Source organism: Talpa occidentalis, unplaced genomic scaffold (genome assembly GCF_014898055.3).
Source record: "Talpa occidentalis isolate TD23 unplaced genomic scaffold, MPIMG_talOcc4v2.1, whole genome shotgun sequence".
Lineage (NCBI taxonomy): Eukaryota > Metazoa > Chordata > Mammalia > Eulipotyphla > Talpidae > Talpa > Talpa occidentalis.
The window spans coordinates 24,515,386-24,537,597 of record NW_026555331.1 but is presented as its reverse complement, the minus strand read 5'-3'; the positions used below and the strand labels follow the sequence as shown (position 1 = coordinate 24,537,597).

General features: G+C 37.4%; 1 protein-coding gene across 1 annotated transcript in view; it reads left to right on the top strand.

Annotated features, from left to right (window-relative positions):
* TRHR (thyrotropin releasing hormone receptor) overlaps positions 1-19,846 on the top strand; it is a 45,941-nt gene extending 26,095 nt beyond the window's left edge. The window contains exon 4 of the mRNA XM_037494318.2: positions 19,311-19,846. Within this exon, the coding sequence (XP_037350215.1) occupies positions 19,311-19,718 (408 nt within the window). The 3' untranslated portion in view covers positions 19,719-19,846. The remainder of the gene's footprint in view (positions 1-19,310) is intronic.
* Positions 19,847-22,212: the final 2,366 nt, after the last annotated feature.

Sequence of the window (22,212 nt, the reverse complement as noted above, 5' to 3'; positions counted from 1 at the left end):
AATAGTCACTGCCACTTTTGGATAGTAAGTAGGCATTCAGCAGGTGCCAACTGAGAAACAAGACCTTCAACAAAGCAGCAGACATTGTCATTTGTGTAACCAAGTAAAGCTCTAGGCATGTCCTGCATGTCATCCAGGGGCATCTGAACTTGGACCTAAGGGACTGGGGAATCACTGAAGGCCTCTAATGAGGACAGTTGCTGTTGTGATTGGGACAAAAAGAAAAGAAAGCTTGAATTAGGTTACCAGTAGGGAATGCTAGGAAGACATGTATATGAGGAACATGTAGTACGTAATGTCAGTAAAACTTAAAAGCCAGTTTGGCAGGTGAAGAAAGCTCCTAAAGGGGTCTCAGATGCTTAGCTGGTCTCCTGACGCCCGTGACCAGGTTTGGGGTTCTCCCTTCCCTTTGCAGTACTCAGTTCCTGCTTCTGTATAGCACACCATGTTGCTATCAGAATTTGTCCAAAGGTCTCTATCACCTGACTGTGTATTCCACAATAAAAGAGAAGCCTCATTCATTTTTGTGTCCATAGTGCCTGCTGTGCTCTCTAGAGACCCAGATAAATGACTAAGTAAAGAGTGGACATGAAGGATAAGCAAGAATCAAAGAGAACAGGAAAGATATGACTGTTGTTGAAGAAAACATTGAGGGAAATGTTATTTAAAACATTGTCAGAAAGCTTCAGTTTTAGATGATACTTGGATTTTTTTCTCTAATGATTTTTTTATATTTCCATTTTAATTGTTTTAAAGATTGGATTGATTGATTTATGCATATAAGACTATGGTACAGGCCAGAGTTGTGGGGGGTGAGAGGATTCACCAGAGACAGAGTAGGGAACACTCTGAAATACACTGGAGCAGCTGGCAAGACAGGAGAGTTCTGTTACGCCATGTGGGTCACCTCCCTGACCAGGGATCAAACTCTTGCTGCAGAGGCTCAGGACAGCCTCATAGTGCTTTGTCTTAACCCTTGCACCACCAGGGAGGCCCTCTATTTTAATTTTTTATTGAATAACATTGTGTTAGAACATTGTATGTCATTCAGAAACAGGCTCACCCTTCTTCAAATGCATGTCACCTCACCACACCCACCATCAAAGCACCACAGTCTCCACCATAGTCCATTGTGCCCCCTCCCCACTATGTTTCTCTATTCTCCCTCTTGTAGCATCAATTTCATAGATAGATTTCTAGGGCTTGTTTTTGGTTTAGTTTGGTTTTCTCTGACTCTTTGTTTTGTTTCTCTATATCTCACATGTAAGTGAAATCATCCAATAGAGATTAAATTTTAGATTTAATTTTAATTTAATTTAAATTTAATTTAATTTAATTTTAGAGCATTTAGGATTTGAAAATTTTAGGTTGTAAGTGAGTGGTCAAATATATAGATTTGGAAATCATTAGAATAATGAAAAAAAGGTATGACTAGTATTGATTTTAAAAAGAGGGAAGAATAGACTTATAAACCTGAGTTCTGGAGGAATCATTACATATGGGAGGTTAGAAGAAGACTGACGTCTTTGCTAAAGACAGGAAGACCTATTTTCCCCTCTTGGAACATGATCAGAGAGTCTGTGACAAATTTTTAGTGAATATTCTCAACTTGGAAGAAACATAAAGAAAAATGAGCCAAGAAAAGATACATTTTATAAGCCTGTATACCTGAAACCTATATAATGTTAAAAACCAATGTTAGCCTCAATAAAAATAATTATTAGTAATTCATTCATTTTCAAAAAGAGTAAGTGGATTTTTCTAAAACTGAGTTGTGGCCTTATCCCTATAACCAAATACAGATCTTCAGAGCTACATGAGAGGCACAGAAGGAAATTTGACTAGTGAAAGTTAAATTAGCTCTGAAAATTAAACAAACCTAAATACATGTACACATGAAATAGGATGAATAATGGAAAATGCCTGTCAGCCGTATTTAGTTGAAGTAACAACGGATAACATCATTTTAGAAAAGAAAACACTGCCACCTTTCATAAACAACCCCAGGATTTGGCTAGACTCCTTTGGATAGATTGTCTGAACATTTTATATGGTAGCTGCAAGTGAAGTATCTTGGGCCTCGCTCTCCATTCTGTGCGTCCATTGTATTTTATGGGGATTTATGACTATAGAAGAATTCAGCACATTTTCTACAGGAGCAGCTCTTAGCCTAGAAAATAAGCGAGTGACTCAGTGAAAGAGGTGGCACCTTCGTGAGAGTGAGAAGGACAGAGGCAGGCTACAGGCAGAGCAACCCGACTCTAAAGATCATTTGTACAGTCCAGTGTCTCTGTCTCTACCAGAGCATGACTGAATCCCGGGGGTCTCCTCTGATAAGTGTTCAGCTTTGTAGCTGATTTGACTTGGCAAATATTTGAAAGATTGTGCATACAGAAAATGTGGGTGGGGGAGGGTTGAGAAAAGAATGTGCTGATGTGTTTTCTGCTTCAGCAGGAAAGATAAGAATAGGCTCAGATTCAGGGTATATTTACAGGAGAAATACATAACTAAGGATTATAAAGTGCTAGGATGAACCTTTGGGATATTCTGTATGAATCAATTAGACATCTCTCTGAGTAAGTTAAGTGTAATCAAGTCAATACATTTGTAGAAACCAAGTGCAATGCACAAGTGGAGGTGTTACCCTTGAATCAAGAATGGTCTTGTTGAATTATTACAATGCCTTTCAGGTATTACTATATGGAATGGGAAATAGTGGGAGCAAGAACAGATTTGACTTAATGGAAGACCTAGTCTATATCAGGCAGTAGGATGCAAAAATGAGTAAGACAAAGTACATATTCACAAAAAGTTTGCAGTCTAATGGAGGGGGATGGGAAAAACAGGCTGATAATTAAAGCTATAAAGGGAATTTAAATGTTACAATAGAGAAAAACTCAGATTGGTGTTACCTGACCTAGATTACTTGGGGAAAGGTGGGTATCAGAAAGATTTTTCTGGAAAATATAGACTCCAAAGCAAGGTCTTATAAATTAATAAAGGTTTTAAAGGTAAAGAAGGAAAGGAAGATAGTTTACGCAATAGCGATTATACAGGATTCCAGAAAGAACACAATCATTCCAGAGAACTATAAGCAGCTCATTAAGGCTGCCAAGAAGATGAGACTGATGTGGTAATCAGAGACAGGGAAACAAAATCTTTCTCTAAGGTATCTAGGATATTTATCTTGGACACATATTCAATTGAAGACTATAAAGCAAGGAGTATTGAAGACTATAAAGCCAGGAGTATTGACCAGATTTATGCTTAATGGTCATGCTCTTCAATGTAGGCAAAAGGATTGAACCAAAGTTGAGGACATTAGTTAAGAGAGTGCTGCTATTATATGGGCAACATAATTATTCTGAAAGGGCCTAATGTTAGAAGGTAAACAACAGCATGTATAGAAAGAAATAGATACATTTGGAATAGAATCAATAGATTTGGTGTGAATAGATGTGTATGTAGAAAGGGAAAGAGAAAGGAGTCAAGGATGACTCACTAGAACTGTTGAGAAAGAAAGAGGTGGGACAGTTGAGTCAGCATTCTGGAATCAGAGCTTGGGTTGACTGCTGACTCTGATGTATGCAAGTTAATTTCACTCAGTTTGCAAACTATAAAAAGGATACTAACAATATGTCTTCTCTCTCAAGGTAGTTGTTAGGATTTAGTGTAAAAATTTATATAACTTATTGCACAGTGCCCAAAACATGGGAATAATAAATGTCACCTACTGCTATTATTAATCGGTTAATGTAATTTACCCAAATGAGGAAAATTAATGGAGGAGCATATTTCAGGGGAAAGAGCTGCACAGTTCAGTTTTGCTCATGTTGCATTTGAGATGTCTATAGAATGCAAGTGTACAGTTAGAAATACAGGAGAGCTCAGAAGAAGCATCTGGCCTGCAGACATAGATCTCCGCAAAAAAAGGTTTATTATTAGATATGATTACTGGAGGCAATTTTGGGTTATGAGGCCAGAAGTTGTGATTTCTCACCAACTGGTTTCCTTTTTTTCAGTGAAATAGAATGGAATGTCATCAACTGAGAATGATGAGGGGAAGGATCAAGTGAGGGGACATGAATAGGGGCATAACAATCATGTGGGGGATGGAAGAGAAAGAAACAAGTACATTAATGACAGGATTAAGTCCCATTCATGCTTAGAAAAATGAACTGATGCAATAGTAAATTACAGATGATACCTGAATTTCTTAGTGATAGCTCCACACTTTCCAGTGGACCCTTTCTGAGACTTATTCCCAATAAGTATCTTCTCAAGCAAATTAGGAAAATCCTTTTCTTTGTTTGGGTAATCAGAGGCACTGAGCTTCAAGGCCATATTTAAATGAACCATTTCTTTGTCCTCAAAGCTGTTTCCTTTTTCTATTGCAGCAAATGACACAGCTAAAACCAGCACAGTTTCCTATTTAGCACCTCATTCTCCTTCACTAAGGCAAGGATTATTTGATAGAGGGCCAGACAGGGTCAGATTCGATACATAACCAAGAGAAGCGATTTCTACACTTGCCAAAAAGTTCCATCAGAAGCCCAGCCTCCAAATCGATAGAAGACAGATGCATCAATAAATCCCTTACTCAAAAACACTGTGAGCAGGACCATCTCCTGAGCAGTAACTCTTCCCTCATGATTGTGAGCCAGGGATCTCCTTTACCAGCACTTTCCATTGACATACCCTGTGTTCACAGGCTGTTTTCCTTTCCCTCAAACATCTTGGCCCTTTCCACTTTGTCACAGGTTCTGGAAACACACTTAAAAACAATTAGCTTTGTGACAAAAGCAACAAACTCAATTTTGCATAGTTATTGATTTTAGTTTGCTACTGAGTTTCTCTCAAAGAAAGATGATCTCATGAGGTACAAACACTCTTAATAAACAAGGTTCCACATGATCAAGGGTGCTTGACCCTTCTCATTCGTATTCAAGCATTTTGGGTTTTGTGCCTCACCAAGACCCTTGAGATACTAAAGGCAAAAGCCAGAGAGACTCCATGTAATAGCACTTTCTTTATCAGTGAACCACTCTTCACACTTCAGCACCATGCAGGATGTTTGTTTATTCCTTAGGGGAGCTCTCCATTACTCAAGAAGTCTGAGCCAGCCACTCAAAATCCAATGCAGACCCAAAATCCAGACAGGTGGAAAGCTGCCGCTATCGACCATGGCTTTTAAACTAATGAATAACAGTTTCTGCTGTTGGCTCCTCCCCAACTCCACCTATTTCCGCAGAATAATTAATCTAGAGTGGTCATTAAATCACATCAGGCTTATTGTCCTCATCCTAAGCATGTTTTAAAATAGACAATTATCCATGTATATACCACAAGTAGAAAAATCTGTCTTGAATTGTTTTTTCAATCATGAAGACTGAGACACCAAAAGAAAATCAATACCCATATTATGCCCAGTTAGTCAAAAGAGTGAGCCTTGATAGTATGAATTAGTGTGTCAAATAAATTTTAATGGTCATTAAGGAATGCTTAGCATTAGAAGACAGGTGCAAGAATAAATCCCTTACTCAAAAACACTGTGAATGGTGTTAAGGAAGATGCACTAATTTTTACAAACTGACACCTAAATGCAAACATGCTTCCAGACAATGCTGAGTTACAGATTAATGATCTCATATATAGTATTCTATTTATTTGGTAAAGTCACTTTTCTGCCTCCATTAAACTGACTCAGCATGATCTGAGTATTAAAGGATGGAATCAAGTTATTTAGTAATCCTGAGGAATATAAAGTATTCTTTCAAAATCACCAATAATTTACCATTAAAGACAACTTGAAATATGATGATTAGGATAAAATTCAAAAAATTATTTTCCCTAAAGAGAAATAGAAATGTCTGCATTCAGAAATAAAACATCTTGGTAAACTGTTATATAGCAGTGCTGGGGAAAATGTTATGCACAAAAGCCCTATGTAATGAGAAGTAATTTCGTTGTATACTAACTAGCCAATATTTCATATATATGCCATGTTTGTCATCATAAAGATTTTAACATCTTAGTAATATATTGTAAATTTATCGACATTTATATGCCTGCAAAACCCCTGAGGAACAAGAAAATTTTCCTCTCAATGGCAGCAACACATCCGACACAAATTCTAAAGGGGAGGACAATTTTCCCAGTTTCCAGAATGCATGAAGAGTTTTAAAATTTTCCCCAAGTGAATCTTACAACCTTTCTCAAAACTTTCCATCCCAGGGCAAGTGTGTAAGCTGTTTCAATATTACAGCTTAGAGTCTTCAGTTAAACTCAGGCACCAGGCTGTCCTTCTGGTCTTCCTCCCATCACGTTATCTGGAGAATAGCCCGCCCCATTTGCATGGGTATCAGTGTTTATTTAACCTTTCTGATGAGTAGTACTATTGAGCTCTTACTGTGAACCAGGCTTGGTCTTCATGGACTTTCACACTTCACCTTGCATCTATGTCGTAGATTTATCTTACTCCATCAGTTTTAAAGATGAGGAAAGTTTGAGATTTAGCAACATTAAGTTCAAAGCTACACAATAAAAAAAGAAACAACAAAGAGTCTAATCCAAAGCCTCTGAAAGGAACACTACCCTCTACTACCTCACACACTTGACCAGGATACTAGTAACTCAGAAATGAAATTTAGAGTGGGCTATGGTGAATGCCCCAGGCTCTGTTATAGACCCAGGAAACACAATACTAAGCAAATAAGACAAACATCTTTGTCCCATAGAGCTTACATCCTAAGGAGGAAGGAGAAAATGGAATAGACACACATAGCAAATGAACAAGTTCAAATGCACATAGTCTATCATTGTGACATAACACATTGTGAAGAAAAGTGGAGCTGATAAGCAGGATGTAAAATGTTGAAGTAGGAGGGGCATAATTTTATTTTATTTTTTTTAAATAATAAATTTTATTGTTATATTCCCCGTACAATTGCAGCCCCCCCATTCTGACCCCAATCCCTCCCCTCCCGCCCCCGCCCCCCTAAAAGTGCCTCTGGTTCATAGTTTTTTGTTGATTTTGATTTTCACTTTCTTATAGTTATTCATTTTCCTGGTCCCTTATTTAAGTTTTCTAGATTCCTGCTATGAGTGAGATCATCCGGTATTTTTCTTTTTCTTTTTGGCTTATTTCACTGAGCATGATCCCTTCCAGCGCCATCCATGTTGCTGCAAATTGCATGTGTTTATCTTTTTTGAATGCTGAGTAATATTCCATGGTATATATGTACCACATCTTCTTGATCCAGTCATCTATTTTTGGGCATTTGGGTTGTTTCCAAAGCTTAGCTATTGTAAACAGTGCTGCTATAAACATAGGGGTGCAGGTGTTCTTTGGAATTGATGTTTCTGTGTCCTTTGGGTAAATACCTAGGAGTGGAATTGCTGGATCATATGGAAGCTCTATGTTTAGTAGGTCCAGAAATCTCCACACAGCTTTCCACAGTGGTTGGACCAGTTTGCACTCGGAAGGGGCATAATTTTAAATCGGGTAGCTAGGAATATCAAATTCGTAGCCCATTTTCAGAGTGCAGTGATATTTTGATTCTGCATGCAGATACTAGCAAATGTCATTTACAAATCATTGCCTAAAACAAGAGGGTTAGTGAAATGTTGAAACACCAGACTGGCCTATAGGAGTCATTTGACTTTTATGTACTGAAAGTACACTATCAATGATACTATTCAGTTGTATTTCATAAAACTTTGTAACACTTATTCTCAAATAAAATGCAGTCTGTGTTCTAATTCAGAACTGAAACTGTCCCCAATGGTGGGGAATAGGGACCAATAGGTAGATCAGTGACTGAGAATAGTTTGTGATAAAGGTTCCTTTACCCAAAAACTATTTAAGCACCCTCCATTTTTGTAAGAGAAAGTATGTCAATCTCTAATTCTTCTCACCTGAGGAGTAAGAAACAGTTGCCTTGATAGGGACAGATAGGATAAGAGACATTCATCTTTCCAGGGGCAGCCAGAGGAGGTAAACAGATTGGGACAAACTTCCTGGATCAAATCCATTTTATCAGTTGTAGGTGGTGGTATATGGTTACCTCTTTGTAAAATGGAGATAATGATAGAACCTTTTCACAATGCTATTGTCCAGATTTACTGAGCTAATATGTAAACGAAGCACTTAGCACAGGGTTTGATGCACAGTAAGTGTGAGTGTCTTCTATTATTAGTTTTAAAAATAGCCTTTGCCTTTCTAGCATTTACTCTGTTCCATCACCACAGTTATACGCACAACTACCCTGGGACACAAGTCAAATTGCTTTCACCATTTTACTAAAGAGAAAACTGAGACTAAGAAATAAAAACAGATCCAGTCTCACAGCTGTTAAGTCCTGGAGACAGGATACCAGCCCAGAGTGACTGCTATAACAGAGAAGTCTTTGACATCAGTAAATTAGAGTTTGGTAGAAAAATCGAGCAGCTGGCTTGTTTAGTCCCAAGTGGGCCAACTACCATCAATCTGAAAAGGCAACTTCTCCTATTGCTTCCACCTCACTCCTAATTTAGTCATTCATAATAGTTCATATCTTCTGGAAAGCAGTTCCTGGGATTATTAAAAGAGCAGTATTGCAATTATATTTTTGGTTGATTTTAACAGCAGTAACAAGAACCATCACTCTGCAGAAAGAAAATCCAATTTTAAATCAAAACTTTGGTCCATAAGCTTAGAGCCAGCATTCTCTGGTCCACATTTCTCATAGGTTTTGTTGATAAGAAAATGAAGAACTTGAAAAAATTCACAATTGCTGTTTGAAATAGCTTATAGGCCATTTGTCTCTGTTGTTAAAAATGTACATCTATTCCACTGGTTGGCAAACTATGGTCTTAGGCTAAGTCCAGTCCTACTGCTTGTTTTTTTTAAAATCAAGATTTCCTAGAACACAGTCATGCTTATCATTCATGTGTTGTCTTCTGCTGCCTTCACATTAGCTATGACAGAAACTATGTAATCCACAAAGGTGAAAATATTTACTAGCTGTCTCTGTGTGCTATAAAAGTTTGCTGACCCTTGAACTATTCCAATTCAAAAGTTTACTGGTGAAACTTTATACTAATGTATAGTACAATATATATTATATATACTATATGAAATATTATATACTGAGATTACATATTATATACTAAATTTTATATTCTAATCCTAGGTACTAGTGTGTGACAGGTACTACAGATATAAATGATAAATATATACGTGTGTTTGAATTCCACAAAATTACCAAAACAGCAAAATTAAACATTATCGCAGAAGACTAAATTAGCAGCTAGTATATACCCTGTCTTACTTTTGACTCTGAATCTCCTAAAGAAAATATTTTGTCCAGCTAATGGTAGAGTGCTTTATTTCAATGAAACCTAAAAATGCATATTTAAAATACAGAGCAGCACCTGAGGAAATAGTTTTCTGCAACCTCTTGAGTGATAGTGAATCCACAGGTGATTAAATATGAGAGCATACAGATAAGACAGAACAAGAATGCCTGTCAAAGTGAGGTTTATATCTTGGAGGCAAATCCCACCTTACTTTGGTATCTATTAGTATAGTATCATTCAATTCCCAGTGATGGGAAATAAACTCAAATCATCCTGAATTAGCATCTCCTTAGCTCTTTATATTTCCTAAGTTCTTCGTAACTATATATCCAAAAATTCTTTATTTCTACAGAATAACAGATGGTTCCCTGGAAAATTTTATTCACCATAATTCCAGTCTGTTCTGTCATGCTCCTTTTTGGGACTGAACTTTGCACATAGATTTTAATATTTACCTTCAAGCACTTTTGATGCCAAACCCTGTTTCAGAGGCTAATAAGAATATTCAATGCACATTATTCCTACCATCAAAATCTTACATATCAGAAGAGAAATCAGACCTAGACTAATAATGGCATTTGTGAATAGGGTTGGAAGTATCAAAGGCCACATGGGAATCCACAGGAGAAGCAAACTTAGAATAACACATTAGTGACTAGTCCATGGATTCATTTGTTCATTTTCTGGATGTGTTTCACACCCACTGGGTGCCAGACCTCCATGTTGTTCCTTGCATGTAGGTAGAGCAGGGAACTTCAAGGAGTCATCACTCTAGGGAGGGAAGAGAGACAATAGAGGTAAACAACACAATCCTTTCAGAGTGTGACTGTTAATACAGAGGAACTACACAGGGAGATAACAGGGAAGGTACCTTTCTCAGGAAATATTAATTTCTCTGAACCTTTTTCTCCTCACCTATGAAGAAAGTAAAATGACAACTTCATAATTACTATAAAGACTAAATAATTCAATAAACTCCCTGTTGCTTTATGATATGTTAAATGTTCAGTAGGCATTATTATTGCTGTTATCATCCTCATCATTATCAAATGCTTCTTATTATTTAGTTAATTCCTCCATCTTTTCCCAGAACCGAGAATTTCGCCACTCTAAATAGAAAATTAACTAAGTGTAAATCATTGAGGACCATTTTCTCTACCAATGCTTTGCAAAATTATCTCATCTGTTCTTCATATCTGCTCCTGTTTTTCAAATGACTACCTGAGGCTTAGAAGGCTGAGATGTCTTGCTCAATGCTGTACATATTGTTAGAGGTAGAACTAGAATTAGAATTCTATCTGCTCAGTAGTCTATTTCCATAGCCACTGCACTGGTGCTACAAAGCAACCCATACAACATCATCAAAGAGACTCTAATGACTCACTAATCCGTGCTAAAATCTCAGGTCTCATAGCACTGGGTCAGCATGTCTTGCTTTGCATTGTATACTTTGTAGATTCAAGTGGGTTTCTAGTCAGAGAGGGAAAAAAAAACCACAGATATATGCAGGAAACATCATTCAGTCTGTTCAGATAACTGGAGGTGATAAGGTTAGCACCCCTGATTAGGGGTGCAGACTTCAAGACAGGGTAAGGAATAGAACAGCTTCTTATATTAGAAAAGTATAATTATAGCATGTTTTCAAATTTTCCTTGCAGTTAATCATTAAGCAAATATTTTCATTTATTAACTGAAGACACAAAGTTTTAGAAAACTGCATAGAAATGAGAAAAGCTGAGATATCAAGTCTTGATTCTAAGTCCCTGCAGGTAGTATATCAGAAAGTTAAAATCAGTGGGAAATGCTGACTTTATGGCTTGCTGAAGGGAAGAAACAGCCCTCCCCCATTTTGACTATCTCCGTGAGTTCTTTTGGGCCTAGCATGCCCAAGCAGGGTGCTGGCACTCTCTCCTGGGGGAGACACACATCAGGAAGGAGGTGGCTGCCTCCAGGTGCTCTCAGGCTCATGATATAGAACATTTTCCAAGACCTTTAGCCACAAGAAAAACAAAATGCCCACTCAAAATCTGGCAGCTGGGAGAGCTTTATTCTATTTAGAGATAACCTCTCTTCCCTTCCATCATTCACGTTTTACATTTTAAAATATTCTTATTGATTTTCCATCCCCTGCTGAATGAGCAGCTGAGGGATCACTGTCTGTGTCACGGTCTACAATATCACCCTAACCAGGCTGTCTGGCCAGAGAAATATAAGGGAGAGATGAGATGGGAGATATCTCCCTCCAGAAAGCTCAATATCTACATAGAAATGTTGCCCCCAGGAGCTGGATGCCCAGCTCGGTCAGTCATGATGCCTCAGTTAGAATTTCTAAGGACTGGTTCCAATGAGGGGAAAAAAGACCTGGAGAAGTAAATATAACCGAGAGCAAAGGTGGGGGGGCTGGGGAGGGGTGAAGCAAGTCATCAAGGCAGCCTTTTCCACACGTGTAGCCATTGGCCAATGGAGGAGGAGAGAATGTTTAGAAAAGGTTAAATAGCATTCTCAACCCATGGTAGGTGAGCGGTAGCATTGTTCAAGCTGGCTCATGAAAGAATTCAGAATGACATTTGATTTTTTTACACTGAGATGTTATTATAATTTGAATCCCATTGCTGCCAGCTGAGTTTTACCCTTCTCAGCATGTTTCCAAATATCCGCCTCCTGTGAACAAGAAAGTATCCAAGAGACAGGAAGGAGGCCAGCCTTTCTTCAAGCCCCATCACCAGACTATGCCATCAATACTGACACCCCACAACCCACAGTGACTGAGCTGGGAGGGAGCCTTTGACCCTCAAGCTAGCTGCACAGGGTACATGGCTCACAGCAGCTTTCCATTCTCAGGGAAGAGCCTTGAAACCAGAACATTTAGCATCCCCAGATTTTTCTTTCATTTTCACTAGCTATACCACCCTTACGATTTTATACATCAAACACCTTGTATTATCATTTTACTCTTAACCCCTACTTCTCCTGCTTCCTCAAGCATCACAAAATATAGCTACACTTTCTGCACTATGAATCTGTGCTCATATTTTCATGAACATTTTTTAATCAGAGTGCAGCCCAGAAGACACTGCAATTCTTGCTAGAGTGGTTATTCTGAATGGCGCATTTAAGATATAGTACTTGACAGGTAGAGTCATGAATCCTTGCATTGGCATCCCTAGGTAGTTTCTTGTCAAAAAATCTAAAAGTAATTCACAACGCAGGATATGACAGTTCATGATCTCTTCACCACTGAGTGAATCACCACTCAGACTTTATTCTTTTTTCGTATACCTTAATTGACTTTGAATTGCTTCCAAGTCCTTTCCTGTCCCTATCATTCAACTTTTAAGCCCCACCAAGAACCCCACATTGACTATAACTGTCTACTAAATACTGTATGTTCAGACGCTATGTCAAAACAGAACAGTCGACGAGAGGAAAATCCGAGTGTACCCAATCAATGTGGAAGTTTGGCTACATTCAGATTTATATAACTATCTAGTCAAGTTTATGCTTCAATTGATTCAATTAATGCTAATGCAAAGAGTCATTGATCACTCTGCTGAAGACCATCTGAAAGCAAAATATTCCCCGTAACTGAACACTTCGTTAATATGCAACAGTGTTGAAGAGGGACTGGGTCCAAATACAGAAGGTATTGTTATCCTTCAAAGAGTGGCATTAGGATATTAAAGGCTAACTGTTTTGTATTCATTAACCATGAAAACATGTCCAGAAGGAAATACACATCTGAAACTGGGAAGACTGCAGCCAGAAGTACAAGCACTAGAGCACTTTGTTCATTTAAAGAGCCCTAACCTCACACATACCTCCACAATTATATTTAAACATTTCTTTAAAATAAGCATTTGATCAATAATAATTCAACTGTGCACTGAGCACTTACTCTGTGGCAAAAACTTATCCCAGGCTGTTGTGCAGTAGAGATCAATAAGAGTTGGTTGTTGATTCCTTTGTTCCTGAAGTCAAAAACAGAATTTGGGCAGCATAGAATGTGGGACCCAAAATTGATGGAGGCTGTTCACAAATTAAAGTTACTTTCTATGATGTCCTTGAAGATCGTGCATTGTTGAGGAGATTCTTCAAATACAAGGTTACTGATATGATTGCTACCTCCTATCATATGGCTTTCCTTCTTAGTATCAAGAAAGCTTTCTTGCTTTTTAAGATTGTCCTGAAATTTAGATATTCTGCTACTAAATGACCACCAAAGTTGGAATGGGTCCTGGAAACTTGCATTAAATAACTTGTCTGATCATTTCTTTAAAACTGCTATAGTTTCGGTTTCAAATTAACCCTACTCCTTTAAAAGAATTCAGTTCTTTTCTTCTTACAGTACAATCTCTATACCATTCCATAACCCCATGTCTTCAATGATATATCAATGATAATAAACTGTAAAAGAGAAAATAATAACAGGTCAGGAAGCCATGGTCCCAGGTCTAGAAATGCATCATGTTCTTAGAGAGCTTCAGGAAATTAAAATGAATTCTAGTAATTTTACAGCACTTCGGAAGGAAACTGCATCACCCCTGAGAATGCAGCAATTAAGATGATTGCCTACAATAACTGTGATTAGGAGCTGAATCTATCCCTACAGTTTATCAGCACCTTGAGGGATACATATACACCCTTTGTCTAATATTGGAAAAGCAGTTTTATGTACACTCTTTAGAAGAGGCCAAGCCCACCACTCGTTCACTAGATGTTATTTCCTATTCAAGAATGTAATTCCTCCAATTGTCTTCCTTCTCTCTCTGCTGGATCATAAATTTCCCCCTCTCTATGGGATTGTTCCAGAAGCGAAGAAGGAGGCTGTAATATCGTTCACCTTTGAAAAAAATAAATTGACTTCATTCCCTCCAGTGACCCATCTGTTTTACTACTCCCTTTCCAGGAAGGCTCTAAGAAGACATGCTATGCTATCATCACTCTTCTTCCATCTTCTTTTGACCCCACTCCAAACAGACTTGCCTGATGCATCAAAGTTTTTATTAGAATTAATTAATAACAATTTTATCCCAAAAGTCCACATCCTTTTACCCATGTCTTTCTGTCTTATAGTCACACTCCATTTTCCAAAAGCATCCTATGTATGTATCCCAACTGTTTTAGTTTTGTCTACATTCTGCAATTATTTTTTTGAATCCTAATAGCTCTATAAAAGCAGTTAATAGTTTTTACTACATGGTAATAATTATCTCTCAGAGTTGTTTCAAAGATGAATATTTATTATCATTAAATACATTAAATATTATTATTAAATACTTAAATGTTTATTATCATTAAATATTGGGTGTATACTTTCAAAAGTAAAAACATACATCCACATAAAAACTGTACAAAGAAATTCACAATAGTATTATTCATTATACACCAAAAATGTAAACCACCCAAAGGCATGCATACATAAAATATGATGTATACATATGATGGAATATTATTTAACAATAAGTGAAGTACTGATACATGCTAAACATAGATGAACCTTAAAAAACATTATGCTAGTGGGGTTTCTCTTTGTTTTGTTATTGTCTCTTTTGCTGTGCAGAAGCTCTTTAATTTGATGGAGTCCCAGCTGTTGATCTTTGCCTTCACTATCACTGCTTTGGGTGATGTGTCTGTAAAGATGTCTTTTATGTGCATATCATGTAGTGTTTCATATGTATTTTATGGTTTCAGGTCTTATGTCTAGCTCTTTAATCCATTTTGAGTTGGTTTTTGTTGGCGAGGTTGTGGAGAAAAAGGAACTCTCCTGCACTGTTGGTGGGAGTGCAAACTGGTCCAACCACTATGGAGAGCTGTGTGGAGATTTCTGGACCTACTAAACATAGAGCTTCCATATGATCCAGCAATTCCACTCCTAGGTATTTACCCAAAGGACACAGAAACATCAATTCCAAAGAACACCTGCACCCCTATGTTTATAGCAGCACTATTTACAATAGCTAAGCTTTGGAAACAACCCAAATGCCCAAAAATAGATAAATGGATCAAGAAGATGTGGTGCATATACACCATGGAATATTACTCAGCATTCAAAAAAGATAAACACATGCAATTTGCAGCAACATGGATGGAGCTGGAAGGGATCATGCTCAGTGAAATAAGCCAGAAAGAAAAAGAAAAATACTGGATGGTCTCACTCATAGCAGGAATCTAGAAAACTTAAATAAGGGACCAGGAAAAAGAATAACTCTAAGAAAGTAAAAATCAAAATCAACAAACAACTATGAACCAGAGACACTCTATGGGGGGTAGGGGGTGGGAAAAGGAGGGCTTGGGGTCAAAATAAGGGGGTTGTAATTGTATGGGGAATATAAAAATAAAATTTAAATTTAAAAAAAAACATTATGCTAGTAAAAAAAAAAACAGTCATACACAAAAGATTGTCTTTCCATTCAGATGGGAGGTTCAGAGCAGGCAAATATATAAGGACATAAAGGCAATTACTGGCTGTCTAGGGCTGGGGAAAATAGGGGGAATAGTGACTGCTAATGGACATGGAGTTTCTTCTGGGGTGGTGAAATGTTCTAAAATTAGATTATAGTGATGGTTGCATAGCCCTGTAATTGCACTAAAAGCCCTCACATTGTTTAAGTGGGAAAATGTAATTGCATATAACTTATATCTCAATAAAGCAATACATGAATTTAATGTCATCAGCTGGAAGTCAAGTAGTTAATCTGCATCTTTGACATGTTGTGTTGAGAATGGCACTTCACCTCTGTGTGCATCCTCCCCCCAAATCCATAACTTCATTCTACCCAGGAGAAAAGCATTAGACAAGTTCAAATAGAGGGACATTCTCTAAAACTATCAAGTCATTAGAAATAAGGAAAATTAGAGAAACTATCACAGCCTAGAGGAAACTAAGAAGATGAAATGATTAAATATAATGTGGTATCCTGGATGGGATCCTGGAACAAGAAAAGGACACTGAAGGGGGAACTAATGAATCTGAATAAAATATGGAGTTAACTAATTCAATACAAAAATTATCAATATCGGTTCATTAACTATGACAAATGTACAATAATGTAAGGAATTAATAATCAGGAAGCTTTGCTCTAGGGTATATAGAAACTGTTTCTCTGTATTATCTTTGCAAATTTTCTATAAATCTAACACTGTTGTTTTTTGAAAGCAATATACAAGCATTAGTTAATGATTCTGGAACTTGTCATAAAAGTCATAGTACTAGTAATTATTCATGTAAGTTTTCTCAACAGACTACCATAGAAAACCTAGTTAGCCTCCAGTTTCACATGAAGCAAACATATGCTGTTAAGCTTCTGTCCACTCAAGGAACTGTAATCTCAGCTTTAACAATCAGATAGAAACCTGTACCCAGTAAAAGAGAAACAGAGACAGAGAGAGACAGAAAGAGACAGAGAGAGACAGAAGAAAGAGGAGGAGGAGCAGGATGTACTGAAAACAACTCAATCCCAACTTTCTTAAGGGAACCATATGCTACCTATTCCATATAACTACAGCGAAGAATTAAATATTTATTAATTTATTTATATATGGGCTATTTTATATATATATATATATATATATACATGGTAGCAAATTTCAAAACATCAAGATGATAAAAAAAAAGTTTATCTGTCATGATGGTGCCCAGGAACAGAGACCCGACCAAGTGTAGACCCACATATTCCTACTCTGCTAGGCTCTTGGCAATCTCTCTTTAAACATTCTGTTTCAATCAACTGATTTTTACAGTCTCCTTTCCTGTCCTCAGTATACTCTGCAAAAATGACTGTCTACTTTCTGGTGGACTAAAATGGCTCCAGGGAGCTGATGTTGTCAGAACTCGGCACTTTGCCCTGCAGCAGTGTCTCCTCGGGCAGCTGCCTTTCTCCTGCTCTAGCAATGGCAGGACCCCACAGAGTGTGACCTCACTTCATCCTATAAAAATGATTGCTCTTGTAATACTTTCAGAGGGCTCCTAAAGAAAGAAATAGTTCCACTTCTTACGTGGTCTGCCATCAGGATTTGAAAATTAAGTTGCTTCTGGTCCCAATGATATGACTTGCTGTCTATGTCTCCAGATCTTCGAACACATCCAACCTCTGCAAGAACACCCTTCCTGCTTCTTTACCTTCAGATTTTGGCTTCAGTCACTAAGACCAGACAGTCCTCACTAACCAGCCCTAAACAAACCCAAATCCAGATCAGGTGATCTCACAGCAAGCACCATGCCTTTCCTCTGCCTAAGTATTTATCACATTGTGTGATAACTGCTCTTCGAGCAACAAGGTATGTGAAGACATTGGCAGTGTCCCTCTAGACCATTGTAGAATCCTCAAGAGCCAGGAGGACATTGACTGGTATACAATAAAAAGCAAATAAATCCGTTAGAGTGAATGAATACATTTCTTCTCTCATAAAAATACAATCACACTGTTTCCCCTGTAAATGCTACTGTGCTCTTTCTCAAGGGCCTTGACATCAGGGTGGAGATTGGTACAAAGAACCAGTCTTTCCAGCCTCCCTGGTGGCGCAGAGGTTAAAGTCTCAGCACCATCAAGCTATTGTCAGCCACTGCGGCATGAGTTCAATCCCTGGCCAGGGAGCTGACCCACATGGCACAGCAGACCTGTCCTGTCTTGCCCCCTGCTCCCCTCAGCCGTATATTTCAGTAGATCCACCTCTTCTGCTCCCCACTCTGTCTGTGGTGAATTCTCTCACCCCCCACACCTCTGGTCTACACCCCAGTTCTTATATGCATAAATAAATCTTTAAAAAAAAGAACCAGTCTTTCATGTCATCACAAATTCCCCTCATGCCCCCCCCAAAATGTCAGTCCTTAAAAACAATGGCCCAAATATATTTTTAAAATTTATTTTATGTCACTTTATTTGGAATAAAGAATAGTAACAGCAATGAAACGTCAACCACCACAGAAAAATAAAATGAGTATGAAAGACTCAATCTTTCTCCAAGACATTTCCTCTCCAGGTGTTTGCTCCGATATCGAAGAAGAAGGGTTAAAACCCAAGCTATGGTTGCACTCATAACATATGCATATCTTAAAAGTGATTGAACTCAATCAAAGATATTTGGAAATAATTAAAAATAATTAACAATAGAATTAAATGTATTCTTTATCATCCCACTAGAGACGCTCTTTCCTCTAGGGCAACCTTAAAGACATCATTATGTTAGCTTTATGTTCACGCCTCCATGAAATTTTTAAAGTATATTTCAAATAGAAAACTGAAATATGTGAACTCATTTTGCTAATTAACCAATTTCCATTTGAAAGGACTTTTTAATATTAAAATTAAAATTTGTATAAATGTCTTCTTACAATATATCGAAATATTTAAAATTCAGAGAAGGGTCATAGCTACATTTTTTGAAATAGTTTTTTTCCATGCCTGTATTCAATGCTTTTTTTCCTTATAGAAGTAACATTGGTTCACAAGACTTTATAGAGTAAAGAGGAATAGGTTTGCACTTCTACAGATGCCTGTTATCACCACACCCCCACCATCCAAGCATCCATAGTCCTTTATCCTAGAGTATTGCCCCCCTCCCTCCTTTGTTCCCACAAGGTCTGGCACATAGTAGCCTCAAGTGGCCTCAGATCTGCAGTCATAATCCTCTGTACCCCACAACTACTAGGAGATTGCAGCCAGTAGATAAATGTTCAGCTTCTCTTCCTCTAGACAGAGAATCCTGAAGCACACTGCTTCATCTGCAGTTACCCACAGTAGGAGTCAGCTCAGCAATACCCCTTATTTTGGGTTTTTCTTACTCTGTCACACTCTCCTCAATAGCCTTAATCTAGCTTCCTGGGTTCATCACTCAAATGAACCACCTGCATTTGTCTCAGGCTTCATCTTGGGAACAAAAGCATGGAGGGGGTGGCAAGGGGCTGGTTGTTTTCTGCTGCTGCCTTTGTTTTCCTGTGCATCTGCACTGCATTTCTTTCTGTTTCTCCTTAGGTCACGAAGATGCTGGCAGTGGTTGTAATTCTGTTTGCCCTTTTATGGATGCCCTACAGGACTCTTGTGGTTGTCAACTCATTTCTCTCCAGTCCTTTCCAAGAAAATTGGTTCTTGCTCTTTTGCAGAATTTGCATTTATCTCAACAGTGCCATCAACCCAGTGATTTACAATCTCATGTCCCAGAAATTCCGTGCAGCCTTCAGAAAGCTCTGTAACTGCAAGCAGAAGCCAGCGGAGAAACCTGCTAACTACAGTGTGGCCCTAAATTACAGTGTCATCAAGGAGTCTGATCACTTCAGCACGGAGCTTGATGATATTACTGTTACCGACACTTATTTGTCTGCCACCAAAGTGTCTTTTGATGACACCTGCTTGGCCTCTGAAATAACCTTTAGCCAAAGTTGAGTCATAACTTAAAAGGAAATGGACCGCAAAGTAAATGAGAATCTGTGCTGTTATGCCCAAGAGAGGAAACGGTCAATACTCATATAAAAATACAGAACAGATAAAGATTTTGCCAATGCTCTAACAAATTCTGGTCCAAGATACTTTAACCTATGAGAAGGATTCATATTTTCCCTCTGAGAGAACTAGTATTAAAAAAAATCCAAAGAGTAGACACTGCACATGTAGCCCTTTCCACTTAATTTAAGAAAAGTATATTCTGGGCTATGAAGTTTAAATAAAATCCAGACATCAATTTGTATTATTCATAAAAATTTTGTCAATGTAACTTCTTAACCTTTTCCTCCAAATTACTTATACATTTGATAATTTGGAAACATGCAAAATTTTAAATATTTGCATTTAAAACCTCACTGTACCAAAGTATAGTGTTATTTCATGAATATCTGAGACTATAGGGGAAAATAGAAAAACATTTTATTTATTGATTCAAAATGAAATTTCAAACAAATATACTCAGTATAAAAAAATAGAAATATCATAATACCTATAAAAGTCTGAGACCTTTTATATCTTACAAAATATATGGTTATCATTCAATTATAATGTAAAATAAACCAGAAAATAGCCAAAATTACAAATTGAGGAGGCATAGATTTGATTTACAGATAAGTCCACCTCTTGTCAGCTCTTTGGGTCTTTAAATGATGTGTGAGACAGGAGAAATATCCAGTTTAAATAGCTGTGAAGATGCAAATTAACTTATGATTAATATAAAAAGTATAGACAAGACTGATTCTTTCAAATAAGGATTTACTTTTTCTCTGAAACTTTTAAGGAAGAAAATTCTTCTTGTGCACTTGTATATAAACTGCTGAGCCATGTCAAGTGAATTCTTCTACCTGAATCTAGCTTAAACTTTGAGACATTCACAAAAGACTACCTGCTATTCAAAGCCAGAGTTTATTGCACCCCAGATGAAGACTCCCCACTGAGCATTGCAGCATATGGATTTTAACGTGTCCAAAATTGTCTTTTCTTCCTGATACTTATCATTGTGGTTATTTATTTTTCCAAATGCAATTTTGTTCACATATTCCAGATCAAAGCAAAGTAAAATTCCATTTACTATATTTCCAGTAGAGCTAAAATTGATTTCATCCCATTATCAATATCCCTCTAGAGTCGCGTCCCTCTAGAGCTGCTACTGCAATGATTATGAGGATGGTGTGAATATGCAGCTGCCCAAGACATAGTGCCAAGTCCTACTTTAACCCCTTTCAAGTGACTCAACTACTAAGATGTGATCAATCAGTATCTCCAAGAATATAAATTATCCTGGAGGATAGTTCAGGAATAGCTGATTCTTAAGAACTGGATCAAAAGGTACTGGTAATTTTTAAGTGCCACTGAGCCTGGCACTTTCCTCCTCCAGCCTATATCCCTGTTTCGTGGATTTTTTTCTGAAACCTAATGTGAACAATAACTGCCCTTCCCACCTTTTTAATAAGGAAAATGTCACACTATTTTGGAAACTTCTGTTTTAAAATGCTGCTTTATGAAGACTGCCATCCAGAATTTCATTCCAGAATATGCTGTTGTGAAAGCTGGCCTCATCTCTGCCAGGAAGACATTCTTATCCTTTCAATGAACTAGCAAGCAAACATTTATATCTGAATCTCCTAAAAGTCTGTCTGTGTGACATTAAGCCATCTATTTTAGTTGACTTGCCACCCTGTAGTAAATACTAATATGCTGGAATCACAAATAGAACCCCCGAGTGACCTGCCCTAATCACACAGGTACACGTGCAGGTGTATGCGAACAGGTGACTTGTGCACAAATTGCTTAACAAACGGGCTTGGAATATATTAGATTTTTCATTAGGGAAAGGAACTGTTATGACTGAGTCTATGTCCCAGGTATGCCAGTAGGTAGTTAATCTGCTGTCTTCATCAGAGTCTCACAACAGCTATAATTTCTCTGATGATTCCAGGGTTCAGGAATCAATGCAAATTCCTGAAATTGTTAAAATCTGAGGAGAGAAAATTCATTTCTTTTTCAAGACAGGAGAGTGCTAAAAATTCCTGTGACCTGATCACCTAATTAATAAACACAGTGTATTTTGCTGAGTAGTAATATCAGATATTGAAAAAAATGTTCAATAAATTTTACATGTTATACGAGAACACTTCCACCTTTGAAAATTAAACATATGAGCTCAGATTTTCCATCTTAATTTTTAAAATGTTATTTGCTAATAATCTGTTAGTTTTAGACCACATGGGAAATTCAAAAGAACAGAGTTCATGGTGTTTCAATTCTAAAGTAAATGCCATTATGAAATTAAATGTTCCCATGCAATGTGCAATAGATATTTGGGTTTACACAGGAGAGATGTAACTTCTAAAGTATTCTTTTTCACACTGTACTAAATCATAAAATACTTCCATAAATAATCAAAACTTAATACACTATCAAATGAAAAATAAAG